This window comes from Schistocerca gregaria, chromosome 6 (assembly GCF_023897955.1).
Source record: "Schistocerca gregaria isolate iqSchGreg1 chromosome 6, iqSchGreg1.2, whole genome shotgun sequence".
Lineage (NCBI taxonomy): Eukaryota > Metazoa > Arthropoda > Insecta > Orthoptera > Acrididae > Schistocerca > Schistocerca gregaria.
Window position 1 is genome coordinate 89,726,343 of NC_064925.1, and position 17,413 is coordinate 89,743,755.

General features: G+C 38.6%; 1 protein-coding gene across 1 annotated transcript; it reads left to right on the plus strand.

Annotated features, from left to right (window-relative positions):
* Positions 1 to 3,960: 3,960 nt before the first annotated feature.
* On the plus strand, positions 3,961 to 15,917 carry LOC126278577 (NADH dehydrogenase [ubiquinone] 1 subunit C2). Its single transcript, XM_049978783.1, has 3 exons — positions 3,961 to 4,057; positions 9,587 to 9,730; positions 15,745 to 15,917. Exons 1-3 carry the CDS (start codon positions 4,000 to 4,002, stop codon positions 15,792 to 15,794), a joined length of 252 nt encoding a protein of 83 aa, XP_049834740.1. The 5' UTR covers positions 3,961 to 3,999; the 3' UTR covers positions 15,795 to 15,917.
* The last annotated feature ends 1,496 nt before the right edge of the window (positions 15,918 to 17,413 follow it).

The window sequence follows — 17,413 nt, forward strand, 5'->3', positions numbered from 1 at the left end:
TCCATTAAACAGAAAATACTTGGACGTCCGGACTTGCCTGAAAAGGTCAGCGGTCTTCCCCTCAAATTTCTGGCCAATAAGCTGTTGTGACTCTCGTGGAACAACAAAACGACGTCAAAACTCACCAGGATATCTGAGTGTTTGACCCTGAAGTTGTCAAGGCGTTTTACAGAATCCGCATAATTGTGATTATGATGAGTGCATTTACCCACGTAAGGTTATTTCCGTGAGGTATTTTGATATTAGGTACCGTAACGTTGCTGAAGCAAAATGGCACCCCATCTTTCTGTTCTTTAGGGAGTCCATAAAGTCTTAGCAGTACAGGTCCTTGAGGTAACAGCTTCTTGGCTACAACCTCTGGTAAATCTGTGTCCTTGAGAAGAGCCCTAGTCTAGCTCTCCATCTTCTTTGTGGGGTCAGCATTGATCTTCATGTAGGAGTCGTCATCTAGCAGGCTCTGCGTCTTTTCATTGTAGTCCTTGTGGGAAAGAACAACAGTAGCGTTGCCTTTGTCAGCAAGTAAGACAACGATCTTAGCGCATTCTGTCAGGTCTCGAATAGCCACCCTCTCTCTGGTGCTGTTGTTTGACCTTTTAGGGTTAGTTCTCGTCAGAGCATGGCGGATTTCGCGACATACTTCTTCAGTTGCTTCATGAGGCAGTCAGACAGCAACTTGTTAGGCTGCACTGATAATGTCCACAAACAGTATGTACTTAGGGTGGGAGCAAAGTTAAGTCCCTTCTCCAGAACTAAAACCACCTCGTCACTAACCTCCATGTCAGTCAGATTTATGACCGTCTTGCATGGTGCCTCTTCTTGAGAATATGGGACATACTTGCGTTTGCTGCACTGTTGCATATGATAAAGGCATAGGACAGTACTGAGTTATGTTAGCAATCTCTTTTGCTGGTCAATATAATGAGACAGTAAATTAATATTTGTTCCATAGATCATGAATACAACATTTTGTGATGATGGGGAACATGTGAGTTTAACAAAAGTTTTCTTTGAAGGACACACACACACACACACACACACACACACACACACACACACACACACACACACATGTATACATATATTACAATTACTACTTCATACCTAAAAAGTCGTCTATTGATTAGAAGGAGTTGCCATTCAGAAATCCTTTTAATTTGTTTTTAAATGTTGTTTGGCTGTCTGTTACACCCTTAATGTTATTTGGTAAATGACCAAAGATTTTTGTGGCGACACAAGTGACCCCTTTCTGTGCCAAAGTCAGATGTAACCGAGAATAGTGAAGATCATCCTTTTTCTAGTGTGTAGGAACGCACTTTGCTCTTATTTTTCAAGTGGGATGAGTTATTGACATCAAATTTCGTAAGTGAATATATTTGTTGCGAAGGTACTGTGAACATCACGATTTCCTTAAAGAAACATCTGCAAGTTGATCTTGGATGTGCTCCAGCTATTATTCTGATTACATGCTTTTGTGCAATGAATACTTTTTCTATTAATGATGAATTATCTAAAAAAAATGATGGAGTACGAAAGCAGTGAATGATAACAGACATCATAGGAAAATTTACTGATTTCACTAAAATTTGCAATGACCCTAGTAGCATAAGTAGCGGGACCTAAACATTTCAGCAGATTAGCGATGTGTTTCTTCCAATACCAATTCTCATCGATGTACACCCCCAGAAATTTTGAATATTGTGCCTTAGCAAGAGACTTTTGTTCAAAACCTATATTTATCAATGGTGTTATGCCATTTACTCTACACTACTATGTATAGCGTCTTTTCTCAAAATTTAATGAGCGTCCATTTGCAGAAAACTGCTTAATAAGTTTTTGAAAGACATTATTTGCAATTTCCTTGGCTAATTCCTGTTTCTTGAGTGTAATTACTATAATTGTATTATCAGAAAAAAATAAGCTTTGCATCTTCGTGAGTATAGAGTTACAAGTAATTGATATAAAGTATATTAAGAACAATAAGGGACTCAGTACTGAACGCCATGGAGCAATATTCTTGAGTTAGAGGTGTCTGCTGACTATCTGTACTGTTGATTTCAGCCTTCTGCATTCTTCTAGTTAAATATGAATGAAACCATTTATGTATTGTCCCACTTGTGCCACAATACTTAAGCTTATCTAGAAGAATTTCGTGATTCACACAGTCAAAAGCCTTTGAGAGATCACAAAAAATCACAGTGGCTGATGTTCGGTTATTCAGAGCATTTCATATTTGATCAATGAAAGCATATATAGAGAGAATTCTAACGAAAGCGGGCAGAACTAACAATTTTGGTTAAGTTATCCACATGTTAGTGTCACCTCAGTTTGACGAAAAGTGTGTATGCATTTCGTTACTTTGCTTAGCTCATGGTCATAAGCAGTCTGGACTGTATTTATTTGGCACTGTTTTCTTGTTTGCTGTTGGGTCAGTGGCTCATAATTTCCCTACTACAAAGCTATAAGCAGCTTCATTCTTACAATGAAACGCCAAAATAACTGATATAGGCATGCATATTCAAATACAGAAATGTGTAAACAGCCAGTACACGCGCTGCGGTCGCCAACGCCTATATAAGACAACAAGTGGCTAGTGCAGTTGTTAGACTGGTTATTGCTGCTACAATGGAAGGTTATCAAGATTTAAGTGTGTTTGAACGTGCTCTTCTAGTCGGCACACGAGTGATGGGACACAGCATCTCCGAGGTAACAATGAAGTGGTGATTTTCCCATTTCAGGAGCGTGCTGTGACTATCAGGAATCCAGTAAAACATCAAATCAATGACATCACTGTGGCTGGTAAAGGATCCTGCAAGATCGGGACCAACAACGACTGAAGAGAATCATTCAACCTGACAAAAGTGCAACACTTCCACAAATTTCTGCAGATTTCAGTGCTGGGCCATCAACAATTATCAGTGTGCAAACCATTCAACGAAACATCGTCGATATGGGCTTTTGGAATCAAAGACCCACTCGGGTATCCTTGACGACTGCATAACAAAAAGCTTTACGCCTCACTTGGGCCTGTCAACACTGACATTGGACTGTTGATGACTGGAAATATGTTGCCTGGTTGGAGGAGTCCTGTTTCAAATTGTATCGAGCAGATAGACATGTATGGGTATAGAGACAACCTTGCAAATCCATGAAACCTGCATGTCAACAGGGGACTGTTCAAGCTGGTGGAGGCTCTGTAATGGTATGGGGCATGTGCAATTGGAGTGATATAGGACCCTTGATATGTCTACATATGACACATACTGACAGATGACACATACATAAGAATGTCTAATCATCTGTATTCATTCATGTCCACTGTGCATTCCGACATACTTGGGCAATTCCAGCAGGACAATGCGACACCCCACAAATCCAGAATTGCTGCAGAGTGGCTCCAGGAACACTCTTCTGAGCTGAAACTCTTCCGCTGGCCACCAGTCTCACTAGACATGAACATTATTGACCATATCTGGGATGCCTTACAACGTGCTGTTCAGAAGAGGTCTCCACCCCCTCGTACTCTTGCGGTTTTGTGGACAGCCGTGCAGGATTCATGGTGTCAGTTGCTTCCAGCACTACTTCAGACATTAGTCAAGTTGTGGCGCTTCTACGTGCTCGCGAGGGCCCTACACAATATTAGATACATGTACTAGTTTCTTTGGCACTTCAGTTTATCTCGATCGCTGTATTGCTTTCTCTTAATTTTCCACAAACCTGTATGACTTCTACACATTTTAATAAATTCAGTAGTGCATCTGGCATTTTAGAATTCACTATGCACACACAGATGAGAAACACAGACTAAGCGAACAGCTGACTGAAACACGTTTCGTATGCCAAATTTTCAGTGATATCCTACCCACATTTTACCTGCGCAGATGTGTTAGATGCTCACAGATTTGTGGAATTTTGCTCAAAGCTCCAACTTGCATCTTTGCACCTATCTCATATCTGCACAAATCTCCTGTCCACACGCAACTATCAGTCTGCAGATATGTGATGTGCACTGACTTTCGCGGAGACAGATCGTGGCATATGGACGACCCATTTATTAAAGGTACACAGAACTTTACCATTAGTGCAGTGCAGGCGACATCTATCGGTGCCTTTCATAGGCCTGGGTCCCAGCCAGTCTCCCGCGAAAGGCTACTGGACGCAGTGAGGGAGTGGGTTCACTAGCTATCTTTGAAGCCAGAATAAAATGGCGTCTCCTTTAGAGTTGCTGGATGGGAAAAGGCAAAGGGAAGAGCCGCTTCTTAGCAAAATATGGGCTCCTTTGACATACGGAGGCATAGCGTTTGCTGGTGTGTGTTTCGCGAATGCAGCTAACCGTCGTCCCATGCTAAGCGGTGCGTATGTGTATAGATTTTACTGCTCGGAGTATTATTTGTGCAAGTGTAGCAGATTGTGCGCTTATTGAAATCGGAGGAAATTTGTTAGTTATTAAATAAGTTTATGTTATAATCCAGGGAATAATTCATCGATTTCGTATAGTTTTAAAAGTGAAACACTCTTTGACTGTCAGTAAATATTTACAAACCACTACAACTAAAGTAGTAGGCCTACGTGGTGTAATTATGTGTATTGTTTGTTTTATTGAAGGAACGTGAAATCCTCCCATGGACATAGTATATTATTTGTTAAGAGCTAACGCAGAGATTGTTGTGCCCTGAACTATCAATGATATCTCAGTGTATGAGTACAGAATTACACCATTTGAAAGCAGTGCTTTGTAAATCGTAAATTATGTTGTCTGTAAAGTATGCCGCCTTTGTGAATGTGTTGATCGTATGAAAAATGAATTGTAACTTAACAGCGAAATCGATGGGATTGTTTATGCTTAGTTTGTGTTCGAATGAGTGGCTGTAACTGTTAAGTCAGTGAGTTATCCATCATCTGTGGACAAGACATTATTGGGTATATTGTTGCAAGAGGTTAATAACGTATCGATGATAGGCAATGAAAACCTCTTACCCCCATCTGTAAGACATCGTAATTCCAGTGACCCCATTATCATAGAGAGATTTGAAAGTACACGAATTTCTGTAATCTCTCAATAACGGCTTTTACCATGTAGTTACACATGTAGCACTTTTATTTGGATCAATGTATATTATTTGTAAGAAACCGTTTATGCATCCCAAGTAAAATTTAATCAAATGGATTTACAAGGTTTAATTGCATTCCATCAGTATGTTATTGCTTATTTGAGGAGTTAATGGAGAGAGGGTGTATGTGGAATTCAAGAGTCAGTATTTAAATGTGGTATAGTTGGCATCAATTCAGAGGGGGGTGGGGGAATAGTAACACACCTTCATTTACTTTAGTGTTTGAAAGAACAAGGTGCATTCAACTGCCGTTTTTGGTGCTCGTTGGGATGGACGACGACTGTTGTATGGGCTCTGAGAGAACATTCCTTCGGCAGGTGGGGAGGGTTGAGGTAATCAGCCTTGCTTGCAGAGTGTCATCTAAGCTCACAACCTGCCCTATTGTGTCCAGAACAGGTCAGGGACTCTAGTTCTGAGACATATAGGAGACTTGAACGAGAGACTGAGAAGATTCTCAGACAAGTTACACTATGACTTCATGGCCTTACCTCATTCGCTTGAGAATGGGTCAGAGTTACACTACACACCAGACTCTGCTAGACAGGTTACTGATTGTGTGAAGTGAGTTTTTTTTAACTTAACGTGACTCTCTTTACAATCCAAATAATGATGGCTGTAGGGGACGCAAAAGAATTACTGGAAACCCCAAAGAAACAGTCCACACAAATGAAATCTTAAAAATCTTTGTGGTGAGTTGCTGAAGCATTCACAACATAGTTTAAAGTGCTCTTTGAAAGTAGTCAAACTCATACAATACTAGAACTACCAATAAAGTAATAATTGTAATCCAGAAAGCTGGTTAAGGTAGGAAATTGACAATTGTGAGACTTTCGGTCTAAATCAAAATATATATCAAAAGAATAGGCTAATTGGGATATGGAGGTGGATTTGTCAGTGTGGGTAAGAAACTCAAATCAAAATTGAAAGTGCAAGCAAGATTGATTGGGCAAGATTCAGAATCAAGGATGGGTGTGAATCTAATTTGCTCCTTTTAATGACAGCTGCTCAGTCCTATATGTAACTGAAAAATTTGGAGGAACCCAGTTATGTCATTATTGACTGAGGCTTTAACCAGCCAACAATTTATTGTGATAGTTATTTTTCTAAATTGGGAACATGACAAGACATCCTGCAAAACATAACTAAATGCCTGCTCTGAAAGCTACTTACAACAGTCAATTTAGAAGCCCAACTGTGATGGAAATATATTGTATCGAATTGCAACAGACAGGCCTTGTTTGGGGAAGTCTATGCTGAAACTGCATTAGTGACTGTAAGGTAGTTACAGCAATTGTGGTATAAAGAGCAGGGAAATTTACACGTTTGATACAGGGAAATTTACACGTTTGATAATTTAGTTAGAGAAGCAGCCATACCCTGTCCCAAAGGAGAACTCGAAATATTTACCTAGTTGAGCTTGAACAGATAGAACTGTGGTCCATGTGGCAAAAGAATGGTTGAACAAGTACTGGATAATTATGTACCTAATAGAAAAGTTCATGATGGAAGGGATGATGCATCATATACAGACACTGTAAATAAACTTTAAGACATAGCAACTGATGCATGATTGGTCTAAAAGAAAGCATGAAGCTATAGGTAGAGAATGAGTAAAACATGTTTATTGTCAAGGGGGCAGTGTATGAAGTCGTCAATGACTACCACAGCAAAAACTTATGAAAAGATCTCTCTCAAACCGTAAAGAAATTTTGGTAAAATGTGAGGTTGTTAGTGGTAAAATAGATAGTGTTTTGGGGTATCAAAGCAGACTGCAGAATTGTCTTCAGATCTTTCTTTTTTAAGGAAATTGAGTACTACCACAGTTTAATTCCTCCAACACTGCAGAGATGATTGATATAGACCTAGATATTAGTGTCAGTGGCATTGAGAAATAGCTGAAATTGCTGACATTAAACAAGAGTCTAATACACCATTGGAATCACTGTCCCGTTCAATACATAATTTGCAGGTAAATTAGCCTCCATCATAATAACCAGAGATCCCTTGCGAAAACATTATTTGCCATGATTGGAAGACAGCATACATCACACCTATTGACAAAATGGGGACAGCAGAAACAATTGTTGTTTACATATATACTCTGCGAACCATTGTCAGGTGCATGGCAGAGGGTACATTGGGTTGTACCAGTGATAAGTTTCTTCCTGTTCCATTCATACATGTAGTGTGGGGAGAATGATGGTTTGAATGCCTCTGTGGATGCAGTAATTATTTTAGTCTTATGCTCAGGGTCCCTGTGTGAGTGATGTGAAGGGGGTTTGAGTATGTCCCTAGAGTAATCATTTAAAACCAATTCTTGAAACTTTGTTAGTAGACTTTCTCTGAATAGTTTACTCCTATCTTCGAGTCTGCTATTTCAATTCCTTCAGTATCTCTCTTGACACACTCCCGCGGATTAAACAAACCTGCGACCATTCGTACTGCCCTTCTCCGTATATGTTCAGTGTCCTCTGTTAGTTGTGGGTTCCACAAACTTCATCCATTTCTACAATGGGTTTTACGAATGATTTGTAAGCACTCCCCAATATTCGACCAATAAACTGAAGTCTACCACTTGCTTTACTCACTACTGAACCTATGTGATCATTTCATATTTGTGAACTAATGTTATGTCTCATTGATGTACACCCTTTGTAAATCCTGGAACATATTCTGAGCCCAAAAATGTCATCCATGCCAACCATCATGAATTCCGAAAACATTGATAATGTGAAAACCAACTTACACGTCTCTCATGACATCCTGAAAGCCATTGATCAAGGCTGTCGGGTAGAAGCAGTTTTTTCTTGACTCCAGAAAACCATTTGACTCAGTGCCACACAAACAATTTTTAACAAAAGTTAAGATTGTGTGGGGTACCAAACAAAATTTGTGGACTGATTGAGAATGCATTGGCTGAGAGGTTGGAGATTAGTTAGATGTAACATCAGGTGTGCCCCTGGGAAGTATATTGTCTGTGTTGTGTATTAATGACTGTATAGACAATATTAATAGTAACCTCTGACATTTTGCTGATGACACAATTCAATACAATCAAGTATTATCTGTAAAAAGCTGCACAAGTATCTGTTCAAATCTTGATGAGATTTTAAAGTGGTACAAAAATTGGCAGCTTCTTTTAAATGTACAGAAATGTAAAAGTAACTGTAAAAACAGTGTGTCACAATTGGAACCAGTAGACATGCAAATAGCTGGATGTAAATAATTGTAGGGTTATGAAATGGTATGATCACTTAGGCTAAGTAGTAGGTAAGGCAAGTGACATACTTCAGTTCATTGGCAGGATACTGAGTAAATGCAGTCAGTCTACAATGGCAGTTGCTTACAAATCATTTGTTTGTCCCGTGTTCGAATCAAATGTGTGCCACCATAACAAATAGGGCTAACAGGAGACTTTGAACATATACAAAGAATGGTAGTGCAATGTTTACAGGCTTGTTAATTCATGGTAGAGTCCCACAGAAACATGTGATAGACTGTAGTTATCTCTGAAAAGAATATTTAAAAAGTTTTGAGAATCAACACTAAGTGAAGAATCTGGAGATATTCTTCATCTCCACATATGTTGTTCCTGTAGGACTATGAAGAGAAGATTAATTATGGCATGCACAGGAGGACTTACACAATAATTCTTACTGTGCTCCACATGCAGTTGGAATGGGAAGAAATCCTAACATGTGGTACTATGCTGTGGACTTCAGTGCTTTGCAGAGTATGTATGTAGATCTAGAAGGAACCGTCCAGGTGTTTGCCTGAAATGATTTAGGGAGAACTATATGAGGATGGCCGGCCAGGGAATATGAGGTCAATGTCTTAACAATTAAACTCCATTGCTTCAATTTGTTGTACAAGTTCTTCTGTTCATACATAATTTGCACTGTTTCTTGCCCATCTCTCTACACTATCCCTCCACACACAACAGACCTACTGCAGCTGAAGTGAAGTTACAGTGTCAGTGGCTCTTGCATTGCCTGTTGATTGTCAGTTTGTTGATGTTGGTCATAGCTGGCTGATAGCACGTGGTAGCCAATGAGAATTGCTGAATCTAACCATTTATTTTGGAATTTACAGTACTTTTGTTTTCAGTATGGAGAGTGCCAGAATAACTTATGTGGTTATTGTGGATGTTAATGTTGGTTACTGATTTTTGTACTTATTTGGTGAATGGGAAAAAATTTGATGTAGTGACAGACTGACCTGTAGCAAAGCCAGAGACCTAGGGTGTCTCCTCTTGTTATTAACTACTACTGTGAGTAATAGATAATTATGCAGTATGCATTACTTATAAAGTATATTTTAACTACTGTTTATATTTGTATTGTAGGAATCTTTTTCACCTAGTTTTTTGGCAGACGATTACTAGTAGGTTACTGGCTGTGTTCCTGCATTAACTTTGCTGTAGATAAATTTTGCACATTGATTCAAGATTTATTAATTTATAAATATTTATTTTTCAGGCATACAGAGGCATGCACTATTTACCCTAGGTGCTGTTGCTCTTGGTAACTTCGTTGAGAAGTATAGGGCTGATTATCTGGCTGAAAAGGATGCTGTTTTAAGACACTATGTAGAGTTGCATCCTGAAGATTTCCCAACTCCAGGTAACCAGAATTATCATTTCCACTTCTTATTTTCATTTCTGGACATTTTTACATGTTGTTAGGGTATTATACTATGATTTAAAGGGTGTCCCATTGTAACCCCTGAAGAAGAATATCTTGAAATATTACATCATACAACAAAGTTGTTTCATATAAACCTTGATGAGCAATTGGTATTTCTGCGGACTACAGACAGAAAAAGTTCCAAATTATTTGTAAGGACTTTATTAACTCTGAACCGCCAACACAATGTCTCTTCTTTCATACTAAGTAACTGATATGCTGGCTGATTCTGAGGCCTAAAATAAAGAATGAAAAACGTATGAAAAGAATGTTCCCATTATACAACAAAATAGTATCCCTAGACCAAGCCAGAAAAGTTAAATGACGAAACAGCTACTCTGGTGATTCTTGATGAGCAGTGTCAGAGACCCCTTAACCTTAAAGGGTTGCTGATGACATGAAGAGTTCTTGGGTCAGTTGACATCTTGGTGGAAGGTGGACAGTGGATGACAGTGCAGCTGCTAAGATGGCACCAGAATGAGCACCTGATTGATGAAGAGCGTAAACTCTTGGCTCCTGGCCCATGCAGCTCCCTCGGTGTGAACACCTTTCAAGCCTTGACACAAGGGTATATTAGACACTTGCTCCAGGATACATCGCGGACTATTTTCAGTCACGTGTTGGGCGTAACTGCAAACTTAACCTCTTGTGGTGCAGGTGAGACTGCCTGGTGGCCACCAATGAGTGTCTAGCTATACAGGAAGACAGGCAAAGCTGACCCCTACTGTGTCTGGAGCCTGCTTTACAAGTCTTATCGGCGGGTTGCAGATGTTTTGGGTTCTTGGCCTAGACATATTACTAATAATCCAGTCAAATTATACATTAAACCGGACATTTAAAAAAACAAGCTGCTACTTGACAGAAACATTCAGGAACTTTCCAGATCAAAGTTAAAAAACACTTTTGCCGAAATTCTGTCATTGTTGAAATTACTGAAACCTTGGGATCTTAAATTTAGAGTTTTAATGCTAGTAGCAGAACCAGGCAGCCAATTGGATTAATTTATGTACCAAATTAATGAGCTTAAGCATCCTAGCACCTAAAATGATAAAATTGTTTGCTGTAGTCCAGTTTTGTTTTTCAAGAAATAATATATATTTTAACGCCACTAGTGGTGGAAAAAGACACCAATTTTGCCACTTCTGATCATGTGGTTGTGTTGTTTTTTTTTTAATCAGAGTAATGTTGTAAAGTCCAACAAAAATAAAATGCAGTTTAAATAATATACATGGGATGGGAAGAGCAACAGTGATACAGTGTTTTTTTCATGAAAGTGGGCGAAGTTGCTGTAATATGTTCACTCACTGGCCAAAAATTAATAACAGAAGTTATCAGAAAAAACAGGGAGTAGGACTTTTTACATTTTTTGGTTACTTACAGTTTATATAAAAACATGTCAGTCAAAGTTTTGACATTGTCTTTGATGTTAGTCTGTGAAGTCCACAGATTTATGCACCAACGGCCTGTGTAGTAGCCCCACATACTTGTGCAACTTATGCCACCTGCCCTGCATTTAGACTTGCTTTTGCAAACAGATTTACAGTTGCGAGATATAATTTGGAGTACTTGCTCTAGTGCTGTTTATATTTGACAAAATTGATGAAGATAATGTCTTCCTCAGCTGACAGTGGTAAACTCATTACAAATGCCGTTGCCCCACTGTGGGTGTAGATGGAAATGTGGCCAAATCAAATGTTGTGATGGACTACTTTGCATCTGCCCTGCTGTACAGCTGTCTGATGCTGTTCAGGTTGTCTTCAACACCATAATGGTATAAAACTAAAAGGAAATGTTATTCAGCTGATGCGATTTCCTGGTGTGTAGCATCCGTTTTGTTGAAGAGAGAAACTCTTTCCCTTAAACAGCTGTTGTCTCTGAGCTACTTTTTGCCTTTTCTGCAAGGAGCGGAAGTTAGGTCATATCCAGTTGCTGTGCGTGGCCACTAGAATGAGGAGCGCCCCACCATTGTTGGCCATATGTATAGCACTCACCACCACCACAGGATCTGCATCCCCGAAGCTCGAATTACCTTGATCCCAGCTAGTGTAAAGTGTCTTGATAACAATGACGCACAGTTTTTTTTAATGTATGCTGATTGAGTAGATGTTGATGATGTAGCATCATCAGTTACATGTGCTCTTGGAGTCTTTCATGGATGTCTGAATAAAATGTTTGTTTTCAAACAGTGTCAATTCAGCATAAGATGAGTTGCGCACCTCATAGTAGCAAGTAAACTTCCATGCATGTGCCATTTCAGCCCTCTATGACTGGTGCCAGATGCTGTAATCATGCTTATACAAGCAGAAACTGTGCCAGCCCTGGCAGTCAAATTGATGATGGCGGAGAGTGCTATTGAAAGCTTGGGAATTTTATTTGAATTGTCACAGCTTGAAAACAAAAAAGATTTTATTCATTGTCAATATCCCCTTGCGTTTCTTTTGGGATTCAATGCAGCATAGACCCAGTTGAATTGCAAATACTGCTTTGGTTGGAAAGTCATTTTTGGGTGGCACACTCTCTTCAAGAACGTCGATTAATGCAGGCTTTGTGCGTTTCTCATAAATGTGCCATCATAAGATCACAGGCTGCCTTGCTGCTAGTTTGTATTTCAGATATTCTCAAAGGTCATCATTGTTGCATACAACACTCAGCAGTCAATAAAAAACTTGTGTTGTATTTATAGTAATGAGTGTCTTTGATCTTGGACATTTTAGACACAGAGGCACGAGTCATGACTTCATATTTTTATTCTTAGGGCTGTATCTTCCCAAAATCTGCCTTATCTGAAACTTTGCAAGACTCTTAGCTCCAGGGATTTCGGAGATTGCTCTACAGAACCTTTCTATGCCACCAATTACATCTGTACATGCAGGCGTGGCACCAACCAATAAATCTGTTGCATGGGCGATGAAGTCTTGACTTTATCCACATCCTTAATTAGATGGCCAATGAGAGCTGCATCAGAAAATGTGTGCAGATAGCTAGAGTGTAAGCATTGCTGGTCATCATGCAGTCACCATATTAATTGCATACACAGTCTCCCAGAGTATTTATATTTTTATCTTTATTTTTGTTTATAATAGGCAACAAAACATACAATTTGGTGCAGAAACAAAGGCAATTGGACACTTGGTCAGTTACTATGTTAACTCGAAAATTCCAAGATGGCAGACTCATTTTGGGGACTTTTATAATTTTGAACTGGACATCATTCTGAGCATTTCTGCCAATTTCCAGGTTGGGGCATTTTGTTTTGTTTTGTTTAATTTGACTGGACTGTAACTGGGTCACAAGGAAAGCATGTTTAATTCTAGATAGCACTGCCTTTACAGGAAATTGGAGCACCTGCGTATGGTTCATGTTGAACAAACCTCCTCCTTACAGCAAGTACTATAAAGAAGCTTTAGTTCCACAAAAGTTTGCTTTTATTCATTTATTTTTTACATAGACTCTTAAAAAAAAACCATCTATTGTCGCAGTTAACAGTGCCGTCTAATAGGGAAGGAAAACAGAGGAGATAAAATACTTAATTAGTGTTTAGCATTGACACAATAAAAATTGAGGATCTGAAAACAAAAGTTGGCTCAATTTTCTTTGACCTCAGTGATCTCTAGAATGTAACTGTAATGCTTATCTTGTAATCACCTTTGTCTGCAATAACTTTTATCTGAAAAACTTCAGTTGTCATGTGTGTGTACATCAGTGTTGATCTCTCTCTCTCTCTCTCTCTCTCTCTCTCTCTCTCTCTCTCTCTCTCTGTGTGTGTGTGTGTGTGTGTGTGTGTGTGTGTGTGTGTGTGTGTGTGTGTGTGTGTGTGTGTGTGGTTTTTTTTAACGTCTCAAAAATTCTCATGAAGCGTAGCAATGATTATCAATCTTGATAATTTGTCTGCCTCGCTCATAAAGGCTGTCTATATTGTTATCTATACTCCTTCCACAATTTGTATTTCACTCAAAACTTTTAAGTAACATATTGATTTGTCTTAGTGTAATTTTTCTTGATAGATTCTGCAAAGATTAAAATGGGATGGTTCTTATATTTATGCTGGTGACCAATGTTTTGAGTGAACACATTTCTCCCCTCGATAGTTACATGGTCGTTTTCCTAGAAATCTTACATCTACTGAGGCATTTAGTGCGTCATTCAGTCCCTAGTAAGCGGAGCTCATTTATTTTGCTGTGCTTTGAATGCACTTTCAGCTAACTTTGGGATTATTGGCTAAATTGGCTTACATTACAATAAATGGAGGCTTGAAACAAGCATTCTGTGAAGTTTAATTGGAGATGAAATTAATTTGTAAGCAGTTTTATGACTAGTGTGTTAGATAAAAATGATGTGTGGAGGAATGCATGGGGCAGTCTGTATAAGTTCGAGTGGTGAATTTCAGAACTGACCACAAAAGTTCTGCGAATAGTTTTACATCAGCAAAAGCAGGGAAAAGTACAAAATTGAAAGAAAAAATAAGATGTAAAGTTGCTGGAGGGAAGATGAAAAGTTATTCTAAACCTTACCAAATAGCATCAAAAGTCTGCCAGATAACTAACAAGTATTTAAGAAGAAATTAAAAGAATTTCTGGATGACAACTCATTCTACTCCATAGAGGAATTTTTAGTTATAAAATAAGAAAAAAATTAAAAAACACACAGACTACACCCAATGATAGGTAATGATGTATTACTGCAGCCTGCTTGAACATCTCCACAGAAATGCCAGCATGTGTGCAGCTCTCTTTCCGTACCAGACTTGAAAGTGTGTATTGCCGCTGCTGATGGTAATTTTGAATACAACCTGTGATGGTTTGGTTTCTTGTTACTAGCCAGGGTCCACATAACTAGTGTATGCACTTGTGTTGTTCTTTAGCGTGTGCTACCACAGATGTTGTAAAAGTGTCGGTGTGGAAACTTTTCAAAATATATCTTGTAAACAAATTGTGCTAGAATCCGACAACAATCACCACTGACAGTCTAATTTATCCCAATTTTATAACAACAAAAACAATTATTGATTAATCTAATATACATGAATAGACAAAAATCTACTCTACTTACCGGACAAAACTTGCCCATCTGGCGAGTCTCCCCAGACCCGGGGTTGTGGGTGACTTTTTGAACTGTACCCCTTTCCCTAAACCTCTCCAATCCCTTTTGTTCACCCCTCTTTGTTTCCCTTTACCTCTTCTGCCAGGAAGAGGATTCATGGCTCCAAAAACTTGTAAAAGTTAAATCTTTTTGTTTGTGTATTCCCCTACCGCTGCTTTCCCAACTTTTAGTTTGTTAATGGCAATAGGCATTGTTAAATTTATAAAAGTGTATATTAGCACGAAAAATACGCTTTCTAAGTGTTATTACAATATATTGATTGGCTAACAGTATGAGCCCCTGATTACCAATCCATTGTGTAAAACCACACTTCAATAGCACTTTGTATTTTTGCAATATTTGCTGTGCAAGTTTTACACAATTCATCCTGTATATATCATGCACATTTATGTGGTTTTTTTGCCTTTCCTGTTTCCATATCATAACATTTCTTTTTGTTGTTTTGCCATATATATTTACTTTAGTTTCTTCTACATTGACTTCCTACACCTTCTCATATTTTTGACTCATTCACTCCCCACTCTACCACTTCTTCATTTCTGGGTGTTAATATCTGGTACTAGCTTTTCACCATTCATTTTTTACCTTTATAAGCATTCTAATAGACTTGTTCTTTAGTTTGAATCCTCTTATTTTAACACTCATTCTCCACATTTTCAAACATGTTAATAGTCTGGTTACAAAATTAATATCAACACACTATTGTAACTACAGCATTTTCTCATGTTAACCTACGCAGGTCCTATTATGTGTAAGTATTGCAAAACAGTAGAAGAGAATTATTAATTTTTTTCCCTTTAAAGATTAATTTTTGAACCCAACTATTGAAAATCGGAATATTTTTGTTTCAGAACGAAAGAAATTTGCGGAGGTTTTCAACCGGTGGAACCCTGTTCGCTGATACTTTTTTCACATCCATGTGAAATTGAGTTACGTTGTAAGAATAGTAGTATGTTGTATTATATACACATCTATGGTTAATCATCGAGAAATGTACATATAAATAAAAATTTGTTATTCTTGATTATGACTTTTATTAATCTGTGGGATGTGATGTATGTCTTTCTCCTCTCCTGCAATAGTTTGTGGAAATCGTGCAGTATCCAGTGACAGCAGGTTTGATTCTCGACTTCACTCTGTGTTGTTGAGAGAGAGCATGGGCTGCTGTATTAACCCTGGTTTGTTTGTATATCTGCTTCTCTATATTTAAATTAGAAAATGAATCACAGTTTGTGAAAGAAAATTTCTGGTGCACCAATGTTGCAGGAGGCGCAGTAAGTAGAAAAGTGAACTGAATTATATTTTACAGTAAAAAGAAATCATCAATGAAAACACTGGAGTAAGGTTTCTTAATTGTTTTGTTAAATACAATATCTATGGTCTATAGGAGAAATATTGAAACACCCTTATATGGGAAAGTATTTTACCAACAGTTTCTGAATTAAGAAGGTGAAACCTAAATTTGTCGCCCGATGTAAAATGTGCAGTAGAAATAAGATATATTAGTTAGTGCAAGTGCATGTATTTGTTTGTTTCGTATTGAGCTTCCTCCAGTTCAGATACATTCCTCTAGAAATTGCATTATGAATTAAGACCTATTGATACTCACAGCACAAAGGAAGTGTTTAGCTGCAGACAGCTACGTTTAACCCTGAACTACTGTCGACCGTCTCTCAGACGCAACAAATTTGTGTGTCGAGATATTTCCCACATCCCTGCAAAGCCAAATGGTCTCTTCCGTGTACCTTCCTATTGGCGGACAAGCTACACGTGCCAGCATTCTTGCATTGTAGCTGCTCTTTGTTTTGTAATTATTAGCCATGAGAGGTCTCACAGATGTAACATATTGTTTGAGTGCAACATTTTTGTTGAATGCTACTGTTTGTAGAATGAGATTTTTACTCTGCTGCGTAGTGTGCACTGATATGAAACTCACTGGCAGATTAAAACTGTGTACCCGACCGAGACTCGGATTCGGGACCTTTGCCTTTCGCGGGCAAGTGCTCTACCATCTGAGCTACCGAAGCACGACTCGTGCCCGTTCCTCACAGCTTTACTTATGCCAGTATCTCATCTCCTACCTTCCAAACTTTACATAAGCTCTCCTGCGAACCTTGAAGAACTAGCGCTCCTGAAAGAAAGGATACTGTGGAGATGTTTCCAGAATGAGATTTTCACTCTGCAGGAGAGTGTGTGCTGTTTCTCCTTGGCAGGGAAAGCTGGACCTTCTATTGTTATGCGAGACAGATGTGGATGTTAAAGATCACCCCATTGAATCTTCGGATGAAGATTTTAATGACAGCGATAATGATCCTGATTTTGAGATATTAAGAGAACACAACATAAATTCAGAGCAGGAAACTGATAGTGATGAAGATGTGACAGCTGTTGACACTGTAGCTCACTTTAGTAAGAACAGATATTTTCGATGGAGAAAAAAGCAGCCATGAGCTAACATAAGAACAAGGCAACAAACGTCGTCTTGCAGCTTCCTGGACTGTGACAGATGGCGTAAAGTCT

Bases quoted from the DNA above. Each gene is read 5' to 3' on its own strand.
- LOC126278577 (XM_049978783.1), top strand. From the start codon at position 4,000: ATGTGCACTGACTTTCGCGGAGACAGATCGTGGCATATGGACGACCCA. The intron at 4,058-9,586 runs GTACACAGAACT...TTTATTTTTCAG, and splicing joins GGACGACCCATTTATTAAAG to GCATACAGAGGCATGCACTA. The intron at 9,731-15,744 runs GTAACCAGAATT...TTTTTGTTTCAG, and splicing joins TGAAGATTTCCCAACTCCAG to AACGAAAGAAATTTGCGGAG.